Raw genomic sequence first — 22,385 nt, forward strand, 5'->3', positions numbered from 1 at the left:
TCATACTTTAGGCAACAGGGCCAACTCTGCTGCAGTTGGCAAGGGGGGCGGTGATCGCATTAGTCTGTTGCAGGTAGCGGGGAGTAAGGGGACATCTTTCCTCCACCTCTGAACGACAGATGAGTAGTGGGGTCAGCTCTTCCACACAAACAACTTAAGACTGGCTCACCCATACCTCTGCCAACAGGGTTGGCTCTCTTGTGTTACCCCGGTGAGGTGGAAGGGTCTCTTCAGCTGAGAAGTTTGAGGGCAACCTGAGCAATACTGATATAAAAAAGTAAATGTAAAATACGTTTCATGCAATATAGCTCAGTGGCAGAGCATGTGCTTAAAATACGTAAGGTCCTGAGTTCAATCTCCAGCATGACTGAAAAATGTACCCTTGGCCCTTTCCTGTCATAAGTCTCTGCTTCCCTCTCTAAGTCCACTTCCCTTTTCTGTGGCACTTCTCAAGTTGCATTCTCTGCAGTGGCATATGTTTCTGTTTATGATGCCAATGGGTTAAATAAAATAGCTTTTAAAAGCTGTAATCTTAAGGGGTTGAACAGTTTCATCATGATGGTTGCTAATGATCACTAAGCTTTGGTGAAGTCAATGCTGCTAATAAGAACGGAGTATGCTTAAAGACCCCGTTATTGTTGCTCACTTTCTTCCAGATTCTAAGTCAGTCAGTTATTGCTGAATGAACCATAATTATGAAAAGAATCTTACTCTTTGCATATCGGAACATATCCTGTCTTCATTATGACTTTTTCAAGGTTGAATAATCCTGACTGCACCTGGTTTCAGCTAGTAATATTGGGGGGAGGAATGTAATCTTTGTTTACCATGATCTTTTTGTGGCAAATGAGGCATAAACAGTGTCAAATGTGTTGCATGAAGTGTGATATTAGTTTGACTGTAAAATGAGCTATTTGAATCTTTGAATCCAATATTAGGGTCTTCATTTTTTCTTTGCATGAAATTTTGTTTTTTCATCTTTAACTGTTGTAAGGATTACTTTTAATTTTCTGTGCTACTCTGAAGATTTTTTTTAAATTATTCTCTGTATTCCCTTTCCTTCTCTTTATATTCCCCACTTATACACCCCACCTCCTTGTTGAAAATTATACAATCTTTGTAAGAGTTTTAATCATCTGCAGAAATGAAAATCCTTGGGTGGTCTTATTTCTTTCTGCCAGGATGAGTGACAAAAGAAAACACTGATGAGCTGTCTTGGAAACTAGAGTAATTGGCCTTGTGAATAGCAACCTTTGCATGTGTCACAATTTTCTTAGTGTCTTAAGATCAGTGGCTGTTTTGAGTGGCTGTACTGATTACTCATAATTCACGAAGCCCAGGATTTTGCAAAGTTGACCATCTCCTGAGTTGGCTATCAAATCTTTGGAGTTCTTACTTGACAGCCAGTTTTTATGAATAGTGACTCGATGTTTGCAAAGCCACATTTTAATGCTACAGTATTTATTACCTGGTGATCTTAGAAGAATATAAGGGAATACAAATATGAACTAGGTATAATATGTGAACACAATTCATTGGGCCTTTGACTTGCCCCTTTAATTCTATTTACTTGAAAGTTTTATTTCCTTTTGTTTTCCTTTGTTTCTTCAGGTGTGGTTTTTCTGTTTGGCAAAGTGTGGATTGAATCTGCCCAAATCCATGTGAGCTGTTGTGTTATGGTGAAAAACATCGAGCGAACACTTTACTTCCTTCCCCGTGAAATGGTAAACATTAGTGATTTTCTTTTAATCTCAGTAATTGTGAATGACACAATTTTAATTTAAAAAGTATAAAAATAAAGTATAACTGAGTTTTTCTATTTTTATAATAAAAACTTAAAATATATATTGCTGGAGGCTGGAAAGATGGCTTAGATGTTAAGAGCTGGTACTGTTTTTCCAGAGAACCCAAGTTGAGTTCCTGGCACCCACATCAGGTAGCTTAGAACCCCCTTGAACTTTAGGAGATCTGACATTCTTTCTAGATTCCACTGGCACCTTCATATACATATATACACACATAGACAAAATTTTTGTTTGTTTATTTTTGACACAGGGTCTTAATGCATAAACTGTGGCTGGCCTGGATCTCACTATATAGGCCATGCTGGCCTTGAACTCATGGAGATCCACGAGCCTCTGCCTCCTGAGTGTCAGGATTAAAGATGTGTCACTGTGCCAGGCTTCATAGACATAGTTTAAAAAATAATAAATTTTAAAATATATGTAATGCTTACTTTTTTTCTATTTCCCCTTTGCCTAGCACTATGGACTTGTAACTAAGTCTCTGCAATGGCATTTGATTCAGTTTTCATGCTTTTGCTCTCTAGGTAGCAGTACCATCATCTTCATGACTAATTAACAAAATCATTTCCATTTCCTTTCCCTTCTTTTTTTTTTTGACAGTTACCAAACAGCAGCTTTTATTTCAGCATCTACAGGCTGTGAGAGGACCAGTGATACCTGCGGACACAGCACGACACCCCTTTATTTGGAGAATCCTTTCCCTTCTTTATTTTTAACATCTCGAATCCCTTTAATCCCCAGTCCTTTCCCCTTTCCATCTTAGTTTAACTTCTGGGCCAGGATTTAAAACTTGTTTTTCCCATTTTTTAGGATTGGTCATCTTTATTTCTGATTGGCTTTTATAATGCACTGGAGGGATTTGACATTGAGTTTAGTATACTTTTTAAGTCTTTGCCTTCACACTCATTTGTAAGACTGTGCTAGTCAATGTTTAAATGAATAGAGGTGAAAATTGATTTAGGCTTCTGTTTTTCATGGATGAGAAGACTTATACTCTTTTCCCTTCATTATTCTTTCCATGGGATAACAGAAAATTGACCTAAACACAGGGAAAGAAACAACAACTCCAGTTACAATGAAGGATGTTTATGAAGAATTTGACTCAAAAATTGCAGCAAAATATAAAATAATGAAGTTCAAGTCCAAGGTTTGTATTCAATACTGTATTTTTTATGGTTTTTGTTTATTTTCTGATTTACCAGATAGTTAACTGCATATTCATGCAGAATGCCTTCTGCATAGTTGTAACTCATTAAATGGAAATTTCATAGGTGTAAATGTAAAAACAGTATGCTAAATTTGCAAAACTACTTTGTTTCTTTTAAAATCACTTACAAAATAATGGTCATGAATTTGAATAGAAACATGATTTGAAGCAAATTAGTTGCCCCCAGTTCCTACAATATATCATGTATTTTTTTCTGAAATGAAGAAACTATTCTGATTTGTTTATACTAGTTATTGCCAGTGCAATTTTGCTTAAGAGCATGGGTAAGGCTTTGTCTTTAAAAATCCATGCCTATGATACTGTTTCTGACAGAATGAAAATGTTCTCTTTGTGTGATCTGTGTGGTGTATTGTCTTGATTTTGCTAAGCTATTGATGCCTTTGGCTATGAATGTGGGAACTGTAGCCCATTTGAAGATACTGGCTATATAAATGGTTTCAGTAAAGGGAGGATTGAGTTGCTAAAGATAGGCTAACACTCTTAATTATTTGAGCTTGAAATTGAGAGTCACATCTTCAAAATTCCAGAAACAGTACAAAGAACCCCAGGTTTGATCACCGTCACTACAGACAGACAGCAACAAAAAAACTTCAAAACCAAAAATTTTGGAAACAGTATATTATGTATGATAGTAAAGAATGTAGGTGCTGGGGCTGGATTGCTTGTGTATTCAAACTTTGCCCTGTGTGTACTACTGTGGAACTATGGAAAGTGCAGTCAGTTTTCTGTGCTGAAAAAGGAGCCGTATTGCAAAAGTTGCAGAGTTAAATCACTTAATTCATATTAGGTGATAATTTATACTATAGTAATTTTTAACACATAGCTGATACTGCATATGAAGTGAATTTATAATGTCAGTTTTTACAGCAAGATGCAGTTGTTTAATTTCAAATAGTAGCAATGACTTAGTGCATTATCATTTTAAGAAATCAGTTTTTTATTGTTCCCCTTGTATGCACTTATTTCATAAGTTCTCTAGTGTTCAAGAGATGTTCTTTAATATTTTTGTCAGTAGGTGTTTCTAGTATTAGTTGAAAGGAGAAAAACTATCTTTTTTGTTTATTTTGGTGTTCTGTTAGGATGCTAGATTTCTTATGATTAAATATGCAAACATGTATTATGTGTATATCATACTGGCTGATTTAATTTTTGCAAAGACCTTGTCCTGATAATTTTTTAAATATCTGCTTACCCAGACAGTGGAAAAGAACTATGCTTTTGAGATACCTGATGTTCCAGAAAAATCTGAGTACTTGGAAGTTAGATACTCGGTAAGTCAGACAAAGAAAACTGGGGCTTAGTTTTGAATGACTTTTCTTTAATCTTTGAATCTTCATCTGGCTTTTAGTTAGGAGTATTGGCAGGATTCTTGAAGCCCACAGTTCATTAATAATTGAAATAGATAAAATTAAGTAATAGAGCATAAGTTATGCTGCCTTTCAAGTACACATCTTCAAATAAGAAAGTTGAAATAGCACAACCATTTGTCAGGTGGAACAGATATGCTGCATGATGGAGTTGGACTTCATCAGTCTACAGAAATGTCTGGTGAGCAGAGGAAAGGTGAGAGAGGATTTGCTACAGTGCTGTTCCTGCTCCTCTGAGAGGCAAAGTAGTTGCTTTGGGTATTAGCTGGACTGTTACCTTTTTACCTCTGTTCTGGTGTTTTGATCCTGCTGTTGGAAAAGGAATTTTTTTGACAGTGATGATGATGAAAAATAACGTGAAAACAATTTTAGTGAGTCCCATTTGATTGCTTTCATTCTTCTAATGGAGTGGTACTTACTTGGCTATTTATTAGTGAGACAGGACAACTCTGGACAGACATTCTCTTTTGAGGGAGCTTCTTGGCCTATTTTTCTTCTAACAGGTGTCATTAAGATGCATTATTTTGTCATAGTGAATTGTTTTTGTTTTCCATTGTGAATTGTTTTAGATTCATTTGTAGTAGATTACATTTCCTATATATCAAAGGGGTTCTTCTGTTGCTCCATAGAAGCTTTGTTTATTTCAAATATCAACGGGAAAATGCGAAGTAATAGTTTTAAACAAAATGAAGTTTTTTCTTCTTCAGGCGGAAATGCCACAGCTTCCACAGCATTTGAAAGGTGAAACATTTTCTCATGTATTTGGAACCAACACATCTAGCTTGGAATTGTTCTTGATGAACAGAAAGATCAAAGGACCTTGTTGGCTTGAAGTAAAAAATCCACGTAAGGAAAAATGCTAAGTAGATTCCTGAGATTTTTTTTTCACTTTTCTTTCCTTTTATTGAAAATAGATTTTTTCTTATACAGTATATCTTGATTATAGTTTCTCCTCCATCTACTCCTTCGAGTTCTTTCCTGCCTCCTGTCTCCTTTGGAGTCACTTCCCTTCTGTCTCTTATTAGAAAACAACAGGCTTATAAGAGATAACAACCAAACATGACAAAATAAAATATAAGATGAAACAAAACTATCATATTGAAGTTGGACAAGACAACTTAACAGGAGGAAAAAAGTCCCAAGAGTAGGCACAAGAAAGAATCAGAGACTCCCTCATTCTCATAGTTAACAGTCCCATAAAAATACTAAGCTAATAGCTATAGTTTTTATACAGAGGACCTGGTGTAGACTCTTGAAGGCACTGCACTTGCTACTTCAGTCTCTGTGAGCTCATAGGCTCCTTGCTTAGTTGATTCAGAGGGTCTTGTTCTCTATCCCCTCTGGCTGTTATATAATCACAGGTTCGAGGAGGGATTTGATGGAGATCTCCTATTTAGACTTTCTTTCTGCATAATGTCTGGCTGTTGCTGCTCCTTTCTTCCATAGGAAGCCATATGGTGACTGGATAAGGCACTGATCTAAGAATATAGCAGAATATCATTAGGAGTCATTTTACTGATACTTCTGTTTTGATCAGTAGTGTTTGGTTTTACCATTGGTCTCTGGGCTATCTAATCTCTGGTTCTTGGTTACTCAAACAGTGTCAGGTATAGGTTCTATCTTGTGGAGTGCACCTTAGGTAAAATCAGATATTGGCTGGCTACTCCAAGTTCTGTGTCACCATTACCCTAGCTTGATTTTGAAGGCAGGGCAGATTGTAGGTCAAAGGTTTTGTGGTTGGGTTGGTGTTCACATTTCTTTTTCGGTAACCTGTAGAGTACCTACACCAAAGACACTACAGTGAATTGTATGAGTATTGTCTTTGGCATTAGGGCCCTGCTATCAGTTTGCAGAGAGTATAACCCTTTGTTTTAGCAACAGCCTGAGTTGTTTAGGAATTTCCATGGGATCTCTTTAGATTTTTTAAGGGAAGTTAAAGAATTGGTCTATTTAATGTTTCTACTTCTTTTTTGTGTTTGTCTTTTGAATGTTTTCCTTGAGTGATTATAGGTGATACACTTGGAATCAATTTCCAATATCTGACAATTTAGTCTGAGGAAGATCTTAGTGTAGGCAGTTGTGTGGGTCATTATGTTGTTTTTTGAGTGTTCTTTTAACCTGACTGATAGGGTACAACTGTTCTCCAGAGTGCACTGCTGACCTTTGGAAGGGAGAGAAGCACAACCTAACGTGGACAGAATTCTCTGGCTTGTTACTTGATCATCTTAGCACTTGTATCTAAGCTACTATTTTGTCTTCATCTCTTTAAAATGTTTTAAATTCCTCTAAGACAGCTGTTATTTTTAAAGCTGATCTTGGATTCCTTGAAAAAAATTATAAAAGGTATTGCTCCTCCTTTACTCATCCCAAATGAGCACAGGTGTATTATTCACAGACACGCAAGGATTGGCATACTGCCCACTAATGTGCTTATATTTAGGTAGATGTCATATTATGTCATTCTTAGTAGACAATAGCTTTGAAGACTATCTGTTAATAAAAATGTCATAATTATAGTACTTTTTCTTTTTCAGTAAGTTATTGATATGTTGTATCTATTCTTTCTCAGAGCTCTTGAACCAGCCAATCAGTTGGTGTAAATTTGAGGTGGTGGCTTTGAAACCAGACCTGGTGAATGTGATTAAAGATGTCAGTCCTCCTCCACTTGTGGTAATGTCTTTCAGCATGAAGACAATGCAAAATGTAAAGAGCCATGAGCATGAGGTAAAGTAAAATGGCAGAGTTTGTACTTACGCCTCAGATACAATACTTGCCTGAGTTTGATCTGCTTTCCTTTTAGAGGGGAAAGGGTGCAAACTTGGCACTGGGCTATGTTTTATAGAATGGATTGAATTTGCCTGGTATTTCACAGTTTTTAAAGGATTAAATTGCTGCAAATATTTTGTTTTTTTATTTTTTAAGTAGACATAGAGAAAATAATATGAGCGCCTTATGTCAGTCACACATGTTTAGCAGTTAACAATGTTTTGTGACACATGTTTGTATCCTTCTTTCCCTTTTCCTTCCTAAGTATTTAAAAGGTACTGTCATTTTACCCCAGCATGCTTTGGTATACGTCTCTCACTATATGCATATTTTCTTATGTGTGTTTGTAGTCTATGTATTTGTTAGTAAGAGTGTATACAAGTGTGCACACACATTTGTGCATGTGAATGTCAGAGGTGAATAGTGGGTGCTTTTACTTGATTGCTTTTTTTATTTTTATTTGTTGAGACAGAGTCTGTTACTGAACCTGACACTCATCAATCATGTTACCTGGGCTGACCAAGGAGCTTTAGGGATTTGCCTATCTCCTAGCACTGAGGTTACAAATACATGCTGCCACACCTGACTTTTTATGTTTGGGATCAAAGCTTAAGTTCTCATGCTAGCCTGGCAGGCACTTAACTGACTGCCATTTCGCATCCTTACTTAATGCACACTTTTCTTACATTACACTATTAGAATACTTAACATTATGATTCCTTGATATAGTCTACAGTTTCTAGCACATATTTGGAAGAATCTGTTTCTCATGATTTTCAAAGTTGATTTGTTTGGATCCAGATTTGCACATTAGATTCATAGGTTAACATTTCACTTTTATGCTTCTTGAATCTCTTTTTAAAGACAATAGCTCCCACCTATCGCCTTTCAGTTTTTCTCAATGCTAAGGAATAATTACAAAACCACTGATCACATAGGAAGCCCCATTTTTTGTGTATGTTTATTAGGATACCATTAGGAATCTTCTATACCCGATGCTGACACAGAGTAGCCTGTGAGCTAAATTCAACCTACCACCTGTTTTTGTAAATAAAATTTTATTGAGATACAGTAGGTTTTCAGATTTGTACTACAATAACAATCAGATTGTAATGACAGGTTATATGGTCTGAAGAGCCTAAAATATTTCTGACAGTGTGCCACACTCAATTCTGTCCTTTGTTCTGCAGTGTGTCACATTAACGCTAAAGTTAATTAGATTAAAATTTAGCTTTTTATACAGAATAATTCATGGGTAGGTGACCAGTATACTTAATATTGGATATTTCAGAAAGCAGGTAATGCCTAGTCAAACTGTTCAGGCTGGGATTGGTTAATGGGATCAATTAGTGGTCATCATAAATTTTTCTATGAGCTCTTCATAAAGTTTATTAACCTTGGCAACTACAAATGTTTTGGGCTGGGTGGTTCTTTGTTCTGAAGCACTGTTCTGTGTTTAATAATATCTCTAGCCTCTATCTACTAGATGCAAGTAGCACTACTTCCTCCTAATTGTGACAACTGAAAAATTCCTATTGCCATTACTAGATATTATTCAGAGGGAAAAGGAGATAAATTTACCCCACTAGAGAGGCACTGTAGGAGTGGTGGCTTTCTAATTATGTCCATGTTTATGAGTTAAATTTTTCTGTAAAGTTACCATCATTAACTGGCAATTACTTGATTATATTGTATAGGAACAACAGGCTAAATGCTTTAATTTCAGATTTTCAGAGTAGGGGGTTGGGAACTTGAGCATCAGTTATCTTTGTTTCTGCTTTGACTTTTTTGTACATAGATTTTATGTGTTCATGATGTCCCTGTATTTTATATTATTAATTTTTTATATTACAAATTTTTAAATTATATTTTTGTGCATGTGTCAGTATGGTGTGTAGACACATACATGTCACAACATGTGTGTGGAGGTCAGAGCACAATTTATAGGCAATAGTTCTCTTTTTCCTCCATGTCCTAGGGATTGAATTTTGGTTGTTAGGCTTGGTGGCAAGCATCTTTGCCTGCTCAACAATCTCTGTCCTGTTACTTGTGGGCTATTTGGTAGTTTTAATCTATGGCATTCATCATTACTATTATTACTATTGAATTGGGGTTTTACTCTATTGCCCAGGTCTTGAACGTATGTGTTAATGAATTCCTTCCACCTCAGTCTCCCAAATGGCTTTCACTACAGGACTGCTGCCCCACCTAGCTTGTTGTTTTTCATGGGTATATTTGTCTTACTTTGGTTAATCAAAGCTTCTCTATGTTTTCTTCTAAGTCTTTTTGATACTTATGATTTAAAAAATAACATTTGACAAATGTTTTCTTTTAGTATATAATCTGAGATTTTACTTATGCATTTTCTTACTGATTTTTGGAAGTATTGAGGATTCACTCAAGACTTTGCACTTGATAAGCTCATTATACCACTGAGTGATGCTCCATGCCCTTGATTTTTCAAATAAGTTAACATAGTAGATAGCCAGTGTTAATAGTTAAGTATTGAGGAAAGATTTAATTAATTAGTACTTGGTTCGAATTAAGAGAGATACCCGTTCCTAGAGTGATACCATTTCTTAACAAAGGGAATAGGAATTTGTGGAGAAAAGGCTGATTCAGAGCAGGAAATATATAAGGTAAGCCTGGAACATTTTGTTATATCAGAAAGCAAGGGCGTTACTAAAATTTTCTGAAGATACAGGTGACTCAGGAAACAAGTTGAAAAGTCTCCTATGCAAAATATGGGGCACTATGAACATCAGAAGAATAACTGCTACAGATGGAAATATCAGATATACAAGTTCCTAAGTTATAATAAACACATAAATGTCAAACAATACCACCACATTAATCACTTCATGAGGGAAACTAGGGAACTAACTCATTTGAAAACATAAAAAAGAAAAAAAACCAAATCAAGTATTTGTCCTGACTTTTCTGGGATAAGTACTTCTTGATGCCAGGTAATTGAAATGTGAAATTGCTCTACTTAGAAGTTTTCAGTACATGATGAGGAAAAAAAACGACCAATTTGTAATCCCTAGTGAAATGGGTCTAAGTTGGTTCTCACTCTGTTGGTTGTGACCCCTTTGGGAGTTACATATCAAATATCCTACATATTAAATATTTACGTTGTGATTCATAATAGTAGCAAAATTACATTTCTGAAGTACCAACAAAATAATTTTATGGTTGGGTGTAACAAGCTTTCTTGTCAAACTATATTTGAACCACTAGCCAACAAGTAATGGCCTGAGGACTTACTATTAATTATGAAAGCTTGGCTTTAGCTTAGGCTTGTTCCTAAGGAGTTCATATAACTTAAATTAACCCATATTTTTAAATTTGTGTTGTGACATGTTGTTCATTACCTTCATCTCTCTACAGTGACTCCCTTGCACCTAGATTCATCCCTCTCATTTCCTCTCTCTCTGCCAGAAACCCTGCCTATCCTCTCCTACCTAGCTATTGGCCATTCAGCTCTTTATTACACCAATCACAGCAGTATATCTTCACACAGTGTACAAATATCCGACAAAAGTTTGGGGTCATCACAACATGAGGAACTGTATTAAAGGGTCATAGTAAAAGGAAGGTTGAGAACCACTGGTCTAAGTAATGATCACCAGTGGATACTCATATTACTGAAACAGAGAAGCAGACATATGCCTTCTAATAGAAATAATCAGTAACACATCTAAAATCTTGCAAGCAGTTTGAACCTGGCTTTGATCAAGTCTTTTGATCTAACTGAATTTATAGATATTACAGAGACAGGAGAAGGTGTCAAATAACCCTGTTGAGATATACAGACTGTCAAGGACCGGAGAGATGATCAGAGCACTGGCTGCTCTTCCAGAGGACCAAGGTTCCATTCCCAGCACCCACAGCTCACACCTAACTATAGCACCAGTCCTGGGAATGCAGTGCTCATTCTGACCTCCAGGCTAGTAGCTTCTAGGGTTCACAGCTGGGTAAGAGTATTCAATACTCTTCTTCCCCTATAGCACAAATAGAACCTTCTGGCACTATTAAAACTAGTCTGTATGGATGAAACTTCCATTGGCTTTCCAACTTGATTTTCTTTTCATGTCCTACGTTGCAAATATGTGGTGTCCTTTGTAATAAGGTCTTACCATCTTACGGTACACAGGTTATATGTATGTATGTGTATACACATAAAATAAAAATAAAGATAAAGATTTTAAAAATAAAAGAAAAAACATGACTACATTTTAAAAAAGTGGTCTTTTAGAGTGATTATTTTTGACTGGGTAAGATTTGGCTGTTGAAGGTTTACTTGTCAATGTTGAGAGATGTTTTGGGTTGGTATAACTCAGAGATATGAGGAGGGAAAAGGATGGCAGTGCTAATACCTAGTGAGTAAGTCTTAACATTGTGTAGTGCATTGAACAGCCCTCATAAAGAATTGTTTGACATGAAATACCAATAGTACTGAGATTGAAAAACACTTTTGAAGACTCTTACTGAAATAGACCTAGGAAAAATGATAATTGAAACCCAACTATGAGTGTATGGGAATTAGTTTTATTAATTTTTACTCAATTTTAAATCTGCTTAAATATTTTTACAAGTAGAGTTAAAAGAGCCCAGATAGATGGCCTAGTAGCTAACAATCCATGCGGCTCTTGAAGAGAACCTGAGTTCACTTTCTAGCATTCATGTCAGGCAGCTCACAGCTACCTGTAACTCCTGCTCCAGAGTATCTAATATCCTCTTCTAGTCTCCATGGGTACTTGCACATATGTGACATACACAGATGTGTGTGTATGTGTGTGTGTACACATATAAATAAATCTTTTCAGTGGGAATCACTTTGCATATGTGTTTTTGTCAAATCCACCTCCGCATTCCGTTCCAGTTATCTTCTATCTCCTCACCATGTTTCCCTCTCAACTTCCTCCAACAAGGCCATAACCACTCCAGGGAACAAAGCTACACCTCCTAATAGTGTCACTCCCTATGAGTGTCCCTTGACAGTTATACACTATTACAAATGACAGCACATACCTGAGTCACGGAATATAAAGAAATCAAGCTGGTACCAACCTATAAGTTTTAAGTTTCATCCATACAGGCTAGCTTTTGGGGTTTTGGAGACAGGGTTTCTCTGTAGATTTGGAACCTATCCTGTAACTAGCTCTTGTAGACCAGGCTGGGCTCAAACTCAGAGATCCACCCGCCTCTGCCTCCCGACTGCTGGGAGGCAGCACCACCACCTAGCCAGCCTAGCTTTAATAATGCCAGAAGGTTCTAGTTTTGCTACTGGGGAAGAAAGTATTGAACACTCCTACCTAGTTGTGAATCCTAAAAGTTACAATAACCAGCCTGGCAAGATTTGTCCACTGGTACAATAGTGACATTATCTTACTTAGGGTTTCTATTGCTGTGATCAAACACCAGAACCAAAAACCACACGGGGAGGAAGGAGTTTATTTCAGTTTACATTTCCAGATAAGAGTCTATCAGTGAGGGTAGGAAATAAAAGCAGGAACCTAAAGGCAAGAACTGAAGCAGAAGCCATGGAAGAATGCTGCTTACCTGCTTGCTATCATTGCTTGCTCAGCCTGCTTTCTTTTTTTTTTTAGTTTTTGAGACAGGGTTTCTCTGTAGCTTTGGAGCCTGTCCTGGAACTAGCTCTTGTAGACCAGGCTGGCCTCGAACTCACAGAGATCTGCCTGCCTCTGCCCCCCAAGTGCTGGGATTAAAGGTGTGCGCCACCACCGCTCCTGCTTTCTTATATAGCTCAGGATCACCTGATCAGGAGTCCATTTGCCCAGGGGAGGTATACCCCTTCCCCACCACCACCCCTCCACCCCAGCCTAGGCTCACCCACATAAATCAGTAATCAAGAAATGCCCTACAGACTTGCCTACAGACAATGTGGATGGAGGTATTTTCCCAACTGAGGTTCCTCTTCCCTGTTAACTCTATCTTGTGTCAAGTTGGAAAACAGAAAACCAACAAAAACAGAAACAACAAGAACGAAAAATGTCAAGAACTAGCCAGCACATATATGAATGTTACAGGAGTAACCAACCACTTTCTGATTTTACTTTAAGCTTGTTCCATAAGACAGACCTCAAGACTGGAACTGTCCATTGACTGGGCTGTGACTCCCTGATTAGCTAGGTCATAGGCCCTAGGAAAGAATCTGACAAATGGAAACAGTATTAGATAAGTTTTTATCTTAATGCCCATAGAGTAGTGTATCCTTCATCAGAGAAGATTCTTTTCACAATAGATGGTAATTAGTACAGAAATCCAAAACTAGTCAAAGTGCAGAGAATAAGAGGCTATGGAGTGCTCGCCTCTAAATGGGCATCTGTATCATACCTTATTCCTCAAGGCTCAGGGATCATTGCAGAAGAGGGGGAAGGAGTGTAAGAGCCTGTGGTTGTTAGCATGTGATTGGTAAAGAACCTTGAGTTCTATCCCACTTTTCTTGAAATCCCCCCCCCATGACTGCTTACTAGTTTCCTACCTTCTATGGCTCCTCCAGTTTAAACACACATTCTAAAGAGTCAGCTAGCATCCACATATGAGAGAAAACATACGGTATTTGTCTTTCTGGGTTTGGGTTACCCCATTTAGAATTCTGGTTTCCAGCTATGCCCATTGCTTGAGAATTTTATAATATGCCATTGTGTATATGTGTACATTTTCAGTATTCATTCATCAGTTGGTGGGCATCACAGTTTTAATTTGCATTTCCCAGATAGCTAAGGATGTTGAATATTTGAAAACATACTTCTCAGCCATTTTGCATTTCTTCTAAGAATTTCGTTTAGTTCCATGCCCCAGTTTTTAGTTTGGTAATAGTTTTCTTGATGCTTAGTTCTATCTATATTGTAGATACTAACCCTTTGTCAGAGCTTTAAACACTTTCTTTAAAAAGTGAAAGGAATTTATATATATTAAAATATGTTTTATTATTCCTAGTAGTTCTTGTGGTAAGGTAAAACATATAGTAGGTATCTGATTTTCCCCGCTCCTTTCTTTGCAGATTATTGCTATTGCAGCTCTCGTCCATCACAGTTTTGCATTAGATAAAGCACCTCCAAAGCCCCCCTTTCAGACGCATTTCTGTGGTATGTATTTTTAAGAGTTTGATTTTTCTTTTTTGATTTTATTTTTCTTTGTCTGTTGGATAAGTAACTTTATATTTTGAAACTTGCTTTTGAGAGTAGTTAGGGCGTTTTTTTTGGAGTGGGGTTCTGAGACAGGGTTTCTCTGTAGCTTTGGAGCCTGTCCTGGAACCAGCTCTTGTAGACCAGGCTGGCCTCGAACTCACAGAGATCCACCTGCCTCTGCCTCCCGAGTGCTGGATTAAAGGTGTGCGTCACCACTGCCTGGCCTAATTAGGACATTTTAGTAAAGATGTTTGCTTTCAGCTGTGGAAACTTGAGTTTTATTGAATAAAATCTGTGATGAGGCAAAATGTTAAGGAATAAATGAATCTTTACCTATTTGTGAGACATTATAGTATGCCAAACTGGAATTCAGTTGTGTTATGCATAAAATTCAGTAGGTGCAATAGTTTCATAGAATGGGGTATGTGTGTGTTTTGTGAGTTGGTCTTCAAGGAGTCTGACATTCCATATTCAGAGCTTGGTTGATTAAGTAAGCATTTTGTTTAAAAAGAAAGTAAGAATTAAGATTCAGTGTTTTATATTTTTGGATTCTTTTCTAGTCCATAACCAGAGATTCTTTTCAACAACCTCTTGTGTCTGGCTTTTTGAGTATTAGGAATACTGATAAGAGTCTAGGAAATACTTGGAAGAGAATAGTTGTTGCTTCATGTTAGCATGCATTTATTTATCTCTGCGTATTTCACTGTGTGAGTGCCTGCTTTGTATGGAAGAAGCCTTTTGTGTAGTAGCAGAAGCCTTGGTCCATAGTACCTCTCAGTTTTAAGAAAGTTGAGCTAAGTTTTTCTTTGAAGCTTTTATGGTAATTGGATTTCCTTTGGGAAAGATTGTTCTAATCCTCCATTCTAACTTGGATGGAAAACAAACGTTTGATCAAAGCATTTTGTACAGTTATACAGACATAAGGGTCCCTTCTTGGTTGTTGTTTTGAGGTCCAACAATATGACTAATTGGAGATCTTGACTTTCTTAATTCTTTAGGGCTTATGTGAAATTTATATTAAAGCAATTTCTGTTTAGAAACATGTACTATCTGATATTGGTATAAAAATCTTGTGTTTTTCTTCCTATAGTTATCTCTAAGCCAAAGGACTGTATTTTCCCATGTGCTTTCAAAGAAGTCATTAAGAAAAAGGTAAATTACTCATTTCTTTTAAGTGTAGAATATCTGTTTGGAAAGAGAATAGGAAAATAGCATCTATTCTATGTTTTACTTTATTAGATCTCTTCTTGGTGTATTGAACTATGGTACTAACTTGATAAAATACATTATGAATATAAGACTAAACATGTTTAATAATTCTTAAATTAGTTTCGGATGATGATGGAATTATGATATGGATACATTCAAACCTACCATCAGTTAGCATATATGGAGGCTTTTCTAAAGTGATCACATATTTTGGAACCATGTTGGATAGACCCCCTCTCCAAATTGAGGGAATCCATGTAGTGTTGGGAATACTGTACGTATTAAAAGACCATGTACTGACAGGGTTTATATTTGCTGTCCCAAGCCCATCAGTGATTTCTGAACTCAAGTATGTTGTGTGAAGTTGGTATCATAAACCTTTAATAAAATGGCAGTGGAAGCATTATAATGAACTGAGTTCTTTATAAAAATAAATATATTTACTCTAAAGGATGTAGTTTTTGAATAGTACATTATTTGTTTTGTGAAATGATAGTGTTGAAAAGGTTGTAGGTTTATTTTGTTTGTTAATATTTTCATGTGACAAAATTAGATGGTGCAATTTGTAAGGTTCCACTCTAAAGCTGTTTCAGTTGGCTTCTTAGAGGTAGGGGTTACTATTGTATTACTGTCATTTGTGATCTGTCCTGAATTATCTATTCAAATCAAATGACCCAGGAAAATTCCTGTAAAGTCAAAGTGACATTTTTAAAAACTGAGCTATAGAAAACATAATAGTAATCAACCTTTGTTTTAAAAGCGTTTTAATATGAGCAGCTTTGAGTACCTGATAGATATTCACTAATCCAAGTTGGGTTTTTTTTTGTGTGTGTGAGGGTTGGTATTTCTATTTAAGACATTGCAATTCCTGGGCTGGAGCGATTGCTCAGTCATTTAAGGCTAGCCTCACAACTGAAAATGTAATATATTGCAATTCTTCAGTACATGTTTGTTTTAGTTTCTTATTTATTGTTTATCACCCTGCTATTTGAGATTAGTTTATAGAATCCTTGGGATTTCTTTGATAAATACATAAACAACAAAGTCTTCCAGGGATTATATAGCAAAAAAAGCAATGTTTTGGAAAGACACTCTGATTTATACACTTTAAATGTGCCCAGTGTACAAACATGTCTCTGTGGAAGGACATTTCTGCTCTTGATGTTGCTTAGCACTTAAATTTTTGCATGATTTACATGCATATTACTAGAATGAGGTCCTCAGAGATTTTGTGCAGTTATTATTATGCAAAACCTGGATCAGAAATTTTATTGCTATATCTTGTTTAGAAGTGAATGATTACATTTAACACTAAGAAATCTTACTCTGGTTGGACAAGAAAATAAGGCTTGCGATATTTTAAAGTCTTGATTGGTATCTTAACAGAATATGAAGGTTGAGATTGCTGCAACAGAAAGAACTTTGCTAGGATTTTTCCTTGCAAAAGTTCACAAAATTGATCCTGATATTCTTGTGGTGAGTAGATATTTGATCATGTCATGGGGAAGTGTTTTCATTCCTTCATTCTTTTCTGTGCAACTTTCTTGGTGATTTGCTTTTTATTGATTATTTACTTTTGAGTATCAAAGGATGTTTTAGAATTAAATGACCTCTTGGATTGGTGAGATTTGCTCATCTATCTAAGGAGGAATAATCCTAACCCATGCTAGATAGTTTTTCCTGGTGTAAGAGCAGTTCTTGAATTAGAAGTCAGCTCAGGATATTTAGTTACCTCCATTAACAAAGTAGCACTTCAGTAAACAAATATGTATAAATTGCTAGATTCGTGATTTTTTTTTGAGACAGGGTTTTACTGTGTAACAGTCCTAACTGTCCTGGAACTAGCTCTGGTAGACCAGGCTGGGAACTCATAGAGATCCTCCTGCCTCTGCCTCCCAAGTGCTGGGATTAAAGGTGTGCGCCACCACCGCCTGGCTTAAATTGCTAGATTCTTGTAGCACAATGATAAGTGAATATGTGTAAATTGCCAATATCTTCATGGTTCTAATTGATTTTCTTGGTTTGGGATAAATTACAAATACAAAAGTAAATATTTTAAGAGCTCAGTGGATCTTTATGATTCCTTTGAGAGCTCAGGGGTAGAGATTTGTTTTTCATCTTGGCAATTTACTGTATTCTCATTGGACTGTAAGGTAGTAATTTATTGTTGATTCGTACCTTTTCCTTGTAGTAAAGCCCATTTTCCTTTTGTGTATTCTCTGACCTTCCTTAGTTTAAGAGGCTTCTTGATCCTAATTCTTTCTTTTCTTTTGTCTGTGTTACTGGATCAATCTGATTTTATATTTTTTAAAGCAGTGGGTAGGCTACCAATTCCTATATATTTTAAATGTGGTATTATTAGTTTGGTTACATCAACAACTTGTGATGTAAGAATAGAGATAAGTAGATATTTGAGAAAAAAATATGGAGAGGCTGGGGTTATTGCTCAGTGGTAGAGTGCTTCCTGTGTGGAAAGCCCAGATCCAAGGTTCTATAATCCATTCTGGAGAGAAAAAAAAGATTGTTTACTGTGTCTTCAACCTCATTTTTCCTGTTGGACACCTTAGCTGGTAGTGGTGTAGCTTATATCTGTATATGGAATGATGCCAAAGTCTGTATAACCTTATATTATTTCAGGACCTTTCTTTAAAGTGCCAGAAAGATTTTATATACAGTGCTGTGACTTAGCAGTAGACCCATACCACCCTTTAAAAACAGTCTTTTGAGTGACAAGTAGATGATATGAGCCTCGGATACCCAGCCTAAGGTATTAGAGAGAAGTACATGACAGATCCAGATGCAAGATGAGACCCTAGCCATAATAATTTGGAAATAAGTTTTTGTCCTGTCCCTCTGTTCCTTTATTAATAAATAAACTGCCATAAATATGTAGATATATGTATACATATCTATATTATATATTATGGCAGTACATAAGATATTTATGTTTTATATATCTATATATTATGGCAGTACATAAATATGTACAGTATATGTACATTCATGTAGTGGTAAGCTTTTTATAACCTAAAATTAGTCATTTTAACCACCTTTAAATGTAGATTCATTGGTACTATATGCATTCATAATGTGCATTTGTCACCACCTCCAATATTGCTCTGTTGCTATCTCTGTTGCTCTTTATCTTTTAAAATTAAAACTCTAGACCAGTGGTTCTCAGCCTGTGGTTTGCGACCCCCTGGGGGGTTGAATGACCCTTTCACAGGGATTGCTTAAGACAGTTGGAAAGCACAGATATTTACATTACAATTTATCACAGTAGCAAAATTACAGTTATGAAGTAGCATGGAGTCATCACAATAAGGAACTGTATTAAAGTGTCCCAGCATTAGGACAGTTGAGAACCACTACTTTAGAGCATTATTTCCCCATTTCTCCAGACCCTCACAACTACTAGTTCGTTCAATCTCCAATAAAATGTTGTTTATTCTAAGTGGTAGTATATATCTTTAATTAAAATAATCTATGGATTGATCTGAATGATTTGAAACATCCTGATTTTTTAGTAAACCTAGCTATGTTAAAAATGTTATTCAAATGATATAAATTGGAAATTATAGAAAACTCAGGTTGTGTTAAATAACTTTTATTTTTTCTTTTTTAAAGATTTATTTACTTTATGTATATGAGTGCTCTTGACTTTATGTCAGAAGAGGGAATAGATCCCACTACAGATGGTTGTGAGCCACCAAGTGGTTGCTGGGAATTGAACTCAGGACCTGTGGAAGGGCTGCCAGAGCTCTTAAATGCTAAACCATGTCTCTGGTTCCATAAACTTTTTTTTTGTTTTTTGAGACAGGGTTTCTCTGTAGCTTTGGAGCCTGTCCTGGAACTAGTTCTTGTTGACCAGGCTGGCCTCGAACTCACAGAGATCCGCCTGCCTCTGCTTCCTGAGTGCTGGGATTAAAGGCCTGCACCACCACCACCTGCCATAGTCCCATAACTTATCTACTGTTTAATTTTGTTTCCTAGTATTTACTAGTATTTATATTTTGTTGTGCACTGATTAAAGGTCCAACACAGTTGTGTTCATGCTCAGTTTTTAATGAAATTAGTTCGAGTTCCTTAGAAGTCCTATGTAAACGTATACAACACAGTTTTTTTGTTGTTTTTAAATTCTTATTGATCATGTAAAAGGTATGGGACATTAAAATTTGCATTTGCCTCCAACATTGTAAGACTTGAGCAGTAAATTAAAAGACACCATATGAACCTTGTATCAGCAATCTGCTTAGCAGCCTAGTTAATGTCAAGACTAATGAATACTGCTGATACTGAAGGAGAAAGGACCCCAATTGGAGGTAAGCTCTTGAGTTAAGAGACCAGAGAAAGAAAGGCTAAAGAAATTCTGCATTTGAAGACAAATCATCTAATTTGTATTTGTTATGTGATTGGCTGTCTTTTTCTGACTAGGGTCATAATATTTGTGGTTTTGAAATGGAAGTGCTTCTGCAAAGAATTAATGTGGGCAAAGTTCCTTACTGGTCCAAGATAGGTCGACTGAGGCGATCCAACATGCCAAAACTTGGGGTAATTTCAAAATTTCACTTTATTTGGTTTTTAAATATGAGGGAGCTACTGGGGAATGCACTGTCTTTTGAATAGGAATTGATTTAATACCAGAACTGAATAAATAAAACATTGCTTGGCACTGCATGTCATGATTCTCAACCTCCTACAATGTCAGTGTGAAGAAGGAAGTTAGTATTTACCCTGTCTTTCCTCTAAATTTTTACAGCATAACCAAATACTGCTGGTTAATGACGGAAAGTTTATATTCCTTTTCCCTCTCTCCTCCTTTTTCACTTATTCTTATTTGTTTGTTTGCTTTTTAAGAGTTTCCTGTAGCTCAGGCTGGCCTCTTAATATATTTTTTTTCTTTTTGAGACAAGGTCTTGCTATGCTTGCATGTATGGGCTTTGGTACTTTCTTGAATGAAGCACTTTCTTACTAAGTGTGATAGTGCTTATGCTTGAAATCTTATTTTACCTAAAGGTTACAACTAAAGTGAACATGTTGCTTCAGCAGAGAATTTAGGAATCGGTACCTTTTATAATGCCAAGGGTTTCTAGAGAACTCTATTCTTAGGAATCAAGAGTTGGGGCTACAGCTCTTTTTACCTCTGCTCATATCTTTAAGGAAATAAGGTCATTTTTAGCATTTATTCAAATACTTGTTTAGCTGCTGCTTCTCTGCCCCCTTTGAAATTTTTGTTTGGGTATTTGTTATTTTGAGATGGGAGGGGAGTCGGTGGCTGCAGCTTACTACACAGCTGACTTTGAACTCATGGCAGTCCCCAAGCATTGGCTTCCAAGTGTTGGCATTGAAGGCATAAACCATCATGTGAAGCTCAAGTTTTTCTTTATATGACATCTTCTTGGTAAGGTCTTCCCCGATCACTCTAAGATACAGTCCCTCCAAATTCTCTGTCCCTCACCCTTCTTTGATATCTCCTTTGCCATGTACTTATTGCCTTCTAAAACCATTTGACTTCTTGATTACATTGTATAATTTTTAATTATATAACTAGGAATTGTTGTTTTATTCACAGTGATATACTAAGTACCTAGAGCATCATCAGATATACAGTAGGTGTTCAAAAGCACCTGACTTATGAGTGGAAGGAGAATTTTAATATTGTTATTTTGGGGACACTTCCAAAATAGGTTAGAACAGATTGTTCTCAGTATTTGCCTCTTCATGAGATTTGTTTTGATTTCTTTTTCTTTTTTTTTTTTTTGCCTTGTAGAGCCGGAGTGGATTTGGTGAAAGAAACGCTACCTGTGGCCGAATGATATGTGATGTGGAAATTTCAGCAAAAGAATTGATTCATTGTAAAAGCTACCATTTATCTGAACTTGTCCAACAGATTCTGAAAACTGAAAGGATTGTAATTCCAACAGAAAATATACGAAACATGTATAGGTATGACCCTGTATTACTTAGAATTCATCTTTCTTGAATTGAGCAACAGTAAGGTGTTACTACTGTCTTAAGACTGGAGGTACACCAGCCAGTCGCCATGGAGCAGAAAATTAATATCTTTATACCAATTCCATCATATCCATTATTTTCATATTTTAAATTAGTTTATCTCTTGAATTATTCTAATGGAATCAGTTGACCTGTATTGTAGGATATTATTTTAAGATATGTTATATTCATTTATGCTGTGAAATATTTGTTTAATGACTCAAAAATGTGTTGCCTTTTTTATGTTGCATTTGTTTAACTCTGTAAAACTGTGTTACTTTTCCTGCCTAAAACACCTGATTGGTGTAATAAAGAGCTGAATATCTAGGCAGGAGAGAGAAATAGGTGCTACTGGCTGGCAGAGAGAATAAATAGAGGGAGAAATCTAGGGAAGAATGTGAGGAGGGAGGAGTGAGAAAAGGAGAGGAGGATGCCAGTCATGGAGTAAGAAGTAAAGAAAGATACAGATAAAGAAAGGTAAAAAAACCCGTAGGCAAAGCATAGTTTCTGCTTCTTGAGCCCATTTCTAAGCTATTTCTCCTGAGTTCTTCATCTACTTCTGACTATTTTTCCTCTCTAGGCTGGCTGATGTGTAGCTTAGATACTGGGGTTACTGCCTCCCACCTGTATATCTTTGTTTTAAACATCCTACCAAATTCTATATTCATCTACCTACCTGATATCTAGTATGAACCTTCAGCTTGTTAAAAACTGAACTGTTTTTTTCTCTTCCTAGATTCCGTTTTTAGTCTTTCATAACTGTGTCAGTGACAGTTATGAATGTTACAACTTTCTGAAAGTCTTCAAAGTCATCTTCTACCTCAGACCTCTTAGACATCCTTGATTCCTCTGTCTTACA

At 36.3% G+C, this 22,385-nt stretch overlaps 1 protein-coding gene across 2 annotated transcripts in view; it reads left to right on the plus strand.

Moving 5' to 3' along the window:
• The window catches only part of Pola1 (DNA polymerase alpha 1, catalytic subunit), a 321,162-nt gene that overhangs the window by 25,720 nt on the left and 273,057 nt on the right, over positions 1-22,385 (plus strand). For both annotated transcript variants that reach the window (XM_075958886.1, XM_075958887.1), the window contains exons 11-20: positions 1,612-1,724; positions 2,836-2,952; positions 4,230-4,304; positions 5,108-5,246; positions 6,970-7,124; positions 14,197-14,281; positions 15,414-15,475; positions 16,919-17,008; positions 19,967-20,083; positions 21,303-21,478. In XM_075958886.1, coding sequence (XP_075815001.1) covers positions 1,612-1,724; positions 2,836-2,952; positions 4,230-4,304; positions 5,108-5,246; positions 6,970-7,124; positions 14,197-14,281; positions 15,414-15,475; positions 16,919-17,008; positions 19,967-20,083; positions 21,303-21,478 — 1,129 coding nt within the window. The remainder of the gene's footprint in view (positions 1-1,611; positions 1,725-2,835; positions 2,953-4,229; positions 4,305-5,107; positions 5,247-6,969; positions 7,125-14,196; positions 14,282-15,413; positions 15,476-16,918; positions 17,009-19,966; positions 20,084-21,302; positions 21,479-22,385) is intronic.

This window comes from Microtus pennsylvanicus, chromosome X (genome assembly GCF_037038515.1).
Source record: "Microtus pennsylvanicus isolate mMicPen1 chromosome X, mMicPen1.hap1, whole genome shotgun sequence".
NCBI lineage: Eukaryota > Metazoa > Chordata > Mammalia > Rodentia > Cricetidae > Microtus > Microtus pennsylvanicus.